The sequence below is a fragment of the Octopus bimaculoides genome, chromosome 17 (genome assembly GCF_001194135.2).
Source record: "Octopus bimaculoides isolate UCB-OBI-ISO-001 chromosome 17, ASM119413v2, whole genome shotgun sequence".
Classification (NCBI taxonomy): domain Eukaryota; kingdom Metazoa; phylum Mollusca; class Cephalopoda; order Octopoda; family Octopodidae; genus Octopus; species Octopus bimaculoides.
Window position 1 is genome coordinate 5,595,355 of NC_068997.1, and position 6,977 is coordinate 5,602,331.

The following is a 6,977-nucleotide window of genomic DNA, read 5'->3' on the forward strand; positions in this document are numbered from 1 at the left end:
CATGGCTGGCCGGCAACATATTTTTCTGCATTATATGGATAATTTATCCTGATCAAGCTATTTATAGCATTATCACGCGTTTGAGAAATAAATTTATTTCTGTATCTTACAATACATCTCAACGCTTCTAAAAAAGAACAAACTTTGTTTGTTTACTTTCACCGTAAAGTTGAATATATATATATATATATATATATATATATATATATATACTGGGTGCAATGGGTAAATTGTCACCATTTTATAATTTTAACTTCGTGCATGCACATTGTTTTTGATTTTGTCGACTACACGTTATAGTAGGGTCAGTTGGGCACCATCTGTGAGAAAAGCAACACCTTGACACAATTCACTCTGCCAGAAATTTGGAAATGACATTCTGTACTGTTTGGCATTCGTGCTGGAAGCTCCAATACGAACATTTCAGAATGTTGGGTGTCAATCTGAAGAATTGTATCAAGAGTGATAAAAATCAAACATCCAGTCAACATCATGGCGTTTGGAGTGATCACTAGTGATGGCGACATTATACCTCCATCCATCTTCCTACACAGCCTCAGACTTAACACAGAGCAGGCCTACATTAAGTGCCTATAGGAGGTAGTACTAGCCTAGGTGAAAAGGGTGGCTGCTGGAAGACCCTAATCCTGGCAACAGAACTCAGCACCATGCTACAAGCAGGAGAACCCAATCATGGCTGTCAGACAATTTCTGCAACCACATCACCCCTAACATCTTGCCACCTAACTCCCCAGACTGCAACCCCCTTGATTATTATGTGTGGGGTGCAGTTGAGCAAGTGACCAACAAAACTCCTTGTAACACCAAAGATGAACTGAAGGCAAGGATTATGGCACCATTCACCAACTTAAGGAGACCGTCCAGAAAAGTTGCAGGAGACTCCAAAATTGTCTGGAGTCTCCTGCAACTTTTCTGGACGGTCTCCATGCAAGCTTCTTACCAGAACCATGCAAGCTTCTTACCACACAGCCACACCTATGCTTATTTTATATATATATATATATATATACAGGGTGCGGTGAATAAATTGTCATCTAAATTATGCAAAAATGAAAATAACACAGACATCTCTTTTTAACAGATATATTTACCAAAATTACATTAAAAATATCTAAAATCACCATTGGCTTCACTTTTGAAATTCCATTTATTGTTATAGATGTGTTCATCTTTTTGATATAGGAGAAACCATTTTTTAACAATACAAAGAAAATGGAGAATGCATGCACAGAATAATCAATATATTTATTATAATAGTTAATTCATGTTACCTGTTTTGGTTGATTACTTATATCCATATTTACGCAATTAAAATTGCATTAGGAAGTTGAAAAAGCAAAAACTTCCTCAGGGCAAAATTGACTGCTATTTTTCATATTGTAACTCTTAATGGATGGAGAATTCATTCCAATTGAATTGTAGCATGTGCATCTTGGATTCTGCTCTAAAAATAGCTAGAGATTGATTTTGACCTTCCTGGGCAAGGGATAGGCCTAGTTCAGAAGAACTAGGTCATGTTACTATTCACCTTTTTTGATCATGTATATCAGCTTTTTACAAGCTAGCCATTACCTTCTTCTCTGTTCAGTATGTCCATAAACACATTCCTCATTAACTATACAGGCTTATATATACACACACACACAAACGAGGGGGTGTTGAAAAGTTCCTGGCTTTGGGTAAAAGAAAATACTGGAGGATCAGTTAATTATGATGTTATTCAATATATTCTCCTCAGATTCACACACTTATTGCAGCAATCCTTTGGTTTTTTTGTAAGTCCTGTAAAAGAACTCAGAAGGTTGGGCCTCCAACCAGGCCTTTTGTAGTACCCTTAAAGCCAGGAACTTTTCAGCCTCCCCCCTCGCGTGCGCGCGCGTCTGTGTTTGTCTCCCACAACCACTTGACAGCTGGTGTTGGTGTATTTGTATCCCTGTAACCTAGCAGTTCACCAAAGAAGACCAATAGAATAAGTACCTTTATGCTTACTGATTGGTTCCTGTACAAGCTTTGCAAAATCCAGAAGTCTTTCCCATACAGATGAAGGTTATTGAGTTCTTCAAATAACATGTCATATTACTTTGTTGAATGCCTTTATGTAATCTATGAAACATGTGAAGGTGTTTTTTGCATCTCTTCACAAAATCAAACTTCAATTTCAATCTCACCTGTTATTCTGCTTCTTGCCTGCAGAAGTAAAATTCTCAGAGTAATCTTTGTAACTCATGAGACTAATCTAAAGGACTATTGGAAATATTATCTTGGAAACAGATAATAGTTGGTGACAAGAGCTTCTGGCCATAGAAAATCTGCCTCAACAAATTTTGTCTGGCCACTGTGTGGACGTTAATATGATGGTGGCAGCAATGATGATGATGACTGTGTGTTTGTGTGTGTTTGTGTGTGTATGTCTGTACATTTGGGTGGTGCAGTAGGAGAAAACAAACCCTATACACGCCTTGATTATTTATTCTTTCAAAGCTGATGATTTACTCCATCACTACTTTGAATTTCTTACATATTTTGGCTGATCCAGTCGACTGTTATTCTGGAGTTTCCTCACCAAATTCCATTTATTCTGCCTGATGAAATGACCAGGCATCTGGGGAAACTGCCATGTAACAGTTCCCAGAATCAGCCGAAATACATGATTTACTTTGGTATTGATGAGTATGTATGTATATGTATATCCCAAAGAGGGGGGGGGTGCAGAGAGAAAGAGAGAGTGAGAGAGGTTGACTAACTACTTACCTCCTCTGTGGACATGAAAGGAGATCTATCTCCTCAGAAATTCGGAAGCAATAAATACTACTCCAGTTATGTGTTGAGTGCTGCTTCCGTTAGTTTGTTCACTCACTTATGTGCATATACATATATACATGCATGCATACATACATGCATACGTACATACATACATGCATACATACATGCATACATACATTATATGTATTTGTGGTGTGAGTGTGTGTGAATAATAAGCAGTGATTAGGAATAAACAAACTTTAGGTTAGTTAAAATATGCTTATGGTATATTTTAACTTCTAAAGGCAAATTCACTGCAGTTACTATGGAGAAAACAATTCTCTCTTATAGTAAAAAGTGTAAAAACACCACATCTGCCCCTTGCTTCTCACTATCAGATTCCCAGACAGCCATTTCTGGTTTTAGAGTCTTTAGTGAGAAATACCTAGAGAGATAACCTTGATCAGATCAAAGCCATAGCTGTTATATTTCTCCCAATCAGACAGTTGAATAGTACAACTCAGTCACTAATGTTGCCTTTTTTTTTTTTTTTTGGTTAAATCTATGGCCTTAATCTGCTTAGAGTTATCTCTCTTCTGTATTCCCCATTGAGGAAAGCTAAAGAGTCAGAAACAGCTGTCTGGGAATCTGATAGGGAGAAGCCTGGGGCAGATATGTTTTTACTCCTTTTACCATAAGAGAGGATTTTTTGGCAATGGGCTGGCTAGCTTGCCACACTCCATGTCTGTTCTTATTCTGAGTTACATAATTTCTGAACATGTTTAGGACTATATCTCAGTACTGAACATTTCAATTTTGGTTTGGTTTCTATAGCTGGATGTACTTTTTATTACCAACCATTTTGTGTGTGTGTGTGTGTGTGTGTGGATATATGCATGCATCCATGCATGTATATCCCACAAGAATTTAGAAATTTCATGTTCTACTGTTACAAATGATTTGTTTCATGTCCCTTTAAGTAAATATAGTGATATATATATATGATATAATGATATCTCTCCATCTATGTATATACATCTCTCTCTTTCTCTCTCATATAAACACAGGGTGATTACAAAGTCTTTCCCTGATTATAAACCTTTATTGAACAAAAACTTTTCAAGATACAAAATCAGTTTTTGGTACATTTACGACATCTGCCTAGAAGTTTTTATTCACATAAAATGAAATTCGCTAAACTTCAACACAGGCCCCTTTTGTGGTTCAGAGCACATCTAATCAACATTCAATTTCACGCCATATGTTCTGAGGCATATCAGTTGTTACTGATGAAACTGCTTCAGCAATCCTGGCCTTTAAAGATTGAAGATCGTGAACTGGTGTACTATACACTTTGTTCTTCAGATACCCACCAAGTCTAGCGGGGTAATGTCTGGTGAACATGGAAGCCATGGTGTTGGTCCACCTCTCCCAATCCACCTGTTTGGAAAAGTTTTATTCAAAAATTGGTGGATGCATATACCCCAGTGTGGAGGACCCCCATTTTGCTGGAAAATTACGGATAACTGAAATTCCTCTAGCTGGGGTACAGCATAATGTTCCAGCATATCCAGGTAAACATTTGCTGAAATGGTAAACTCAGCAAAAAAGAAAAGTCATATGACCCTGTCATGCATTAGGCAGCACGAAACATTAATCTTGCAGCTGTCTATTTTGTGTTCTACAACAATGTATGGGTTCTCTGATCCCCATATCCTTACATTGTGTTTAACTTTTCCTGATATGTGAAAAGTTGCCTTGTCAGAAAATGCAACATGTTGAAGATAGTCATTGTTCATATTGATTCTGCTAAGAGTTTCTTCAGCAAAGGCAGCATGTTTAGAAAGATCGTTTGGTTGCAAAGATTGAACGATTTGCACTTTGTATGCATGCAGTTTCAGGCATTTGTGCAAAATCTTGAAAATGATTGGCTACGGCACTCCTAGTTCCCTTGAAGCTCTGTGAGTTGGTTTCCTAGAAAGTAGTACGCACAGCATCAACAATCTCTTCACTTGATCATGTCCTGCCACTTCTTTTGAGGTCACCAACACTACCAGTGTCTTTGAATTTGTTATACCAGTTATTGATGCTTTTAACACCTGGGGGATTTTGGCTGTATTCTTTTCTAAAATTTCGTTGAACAGTAATTGCCAACTTAGTTTCATGAAACCACAAAACACATAGTGCTTTTTCTTTCATAGATGCCATTTTCATATGTTAACTTTATTTGAAAAAAAGAAAGTGCAATTAAAAAATAATGAAACAGCACATGTCAATAATTCCCGACTTCAATTTAATAAACTTCTATGACAAAAAAGCTTAATTTGAAATAGCAACAATGATATGATATTTCAGAATCTGGGAAAGACTTTATAATCACCTTGTATGTATATGTGTATGGGTTATGAATGTATTGAGTGTTCTATAGATATGGATTTGTGTATATATTTATATGCATATGTGTGTAGAGTTTCACTAATTATATATGTGCATACACACACACATACATTTGTATCTAATTTTTATATTTTTATCATTGCAGCTGTATGTGCCACGCGGCAGTTGATGTGCGAACACTGTAATACAAATGTATGTAATGGCACTATAGAGTGTTTCGCTGAACCTGACAAACATACTCACTGCTATGCTACATGGCGCAATGGTTCCGATGGAGTGGAGATTTTAATGAAAGGTTGCTGGCTTGACCATGAGAATTGTTACAATAAGATGGATTGTGTCGCATCTGATTCGACAGCAAATGTCTACTATTGTTGCTGTGAGAGTGAAATGTGCAATCAAAATATCTCTTTTAAAGCTCTTCCACCACCCCCTACAGTTGCAGGTTAGTCACTTTGGTCTCTTATTCACTGTTGAGTGGTGCCTGTATTTGAATTTTGTCTCTGCCAAGTGGTGGGGGTTATCTATCATGCTGGAGAAACCAGTTCAGAATTATGTCGCAGTTCAAAATTTTCTAATCATCTGGGCCCCACCTTGCTAATAGATCTGCATTCTTATTCTGAATAGAGGTCTCATGTGATGACTGGTATATGGTATATAGCAACTGTATGTTTTATGGATCTTATGTTGATTTGATAGTGAATTCCAGTACAATCAACAGAACCACGTAATCATTGTATTGTGGTATAACTGACTTGGGTATCTAATGTAATCCACTGGTAGAATCCACATAACATATTGTGTAACAAAACTGACCCTTTAAATTACAGTTGCAGTATAGTCATCAGGCTTTTTGCACAGCCTCCATCTTTTCAGTTTCACTTACACAATGTGTCATCTGAGGTTGTTGGAATTGAACACAGAACCTTATGATTGAGAAAGAAAAATGTTTTTATCATTTGGATTTGCTCACACCTATCTTAATACATCCACCACTTGGTGGTCAGTTCCCTCTGCCTTTAGGGATTTCCCACCAGATTTGGAGAATGTGTGCACATGTGTTTGTTTACACTTGTGCTTCTGAATATCATGAGCTGCGAGCAGTGACATTCATTCCTCTTGCAACAAATCATATGACGGGTTTGCACATAAAATCCCTTCCTATAAACAGGTAAGGATTGAATACAAAAGGGACATCTGGCTATAAGACATTACCTCAATCATGCATTCATCTAACCCATGCTTGCATGGAAAAACAAATGTAAAAAACTAGCACTTAATTCTTGCTAGTTTAAGTGCATTGAACTGTAAGTTAGTGCCACATGGTCATATGGCTTGTAGATATAAACAGTAGGAGTACTGTATAATTAACAGTTGTTTTGTGAATTTGGAATGCTATGTTCAACCTTTATGAGGCTAAGATATATATGTAGTCAGTTGATCTGTTAGAAATAACAATCAAATCTCTCAACCTACCACCTTCAAAAAAATGTCAAAGACATACTGTATAGTAAAAGTTTGAGACAAACAGTGTTTGAAACTGTAGGATGGTTATAGCAAGAATGTCTTAAATCCTAAATCTACTAATTCAGGGCTAAACTCAGATTGGGATGAGTTCCACTATACCTAAGTTGTTCCTGATATACACAATATGAAAGTGGGTTTGAATTGTCCATATGGATGGGCATTGTAGTGAACTGGTAGCTCATAGGTTTCCAGTTCAAATTCACTGCAGGCCCCCCTCATTGAGCCTCAGGGCCGGTGTATTGTAATTTGAAAATGTCAAAGACATACTGTATAGTAAAAGTTTGAGACAA

General features: G+C 37.0%; 1 protein-coding gene across 2 annotated transcripts in view; it reads left to right on the plus strand.

Annotated features, from left to right (window-relative positions):
• Positions 1-6,977, plus strand: part of LOC106868971 (activin receptor type-2B) — a 55,544-nt gene that overhangs the window by 36,140 nt on the left and 12,427 nt on the right. For both annotated transcript variants that reach the window (XM_052973922.1, XM_052973923.1), the window contains exon 2: positions 5,306-5,605. In XM_052973922.1, coding sequence (XP_052829882.1) covers positions 5,306-5,605 — 300 coding nt within the window. The remainder of the gene's footprint in view (positions 1-5,305; positions 5,606-6,977) is intronic.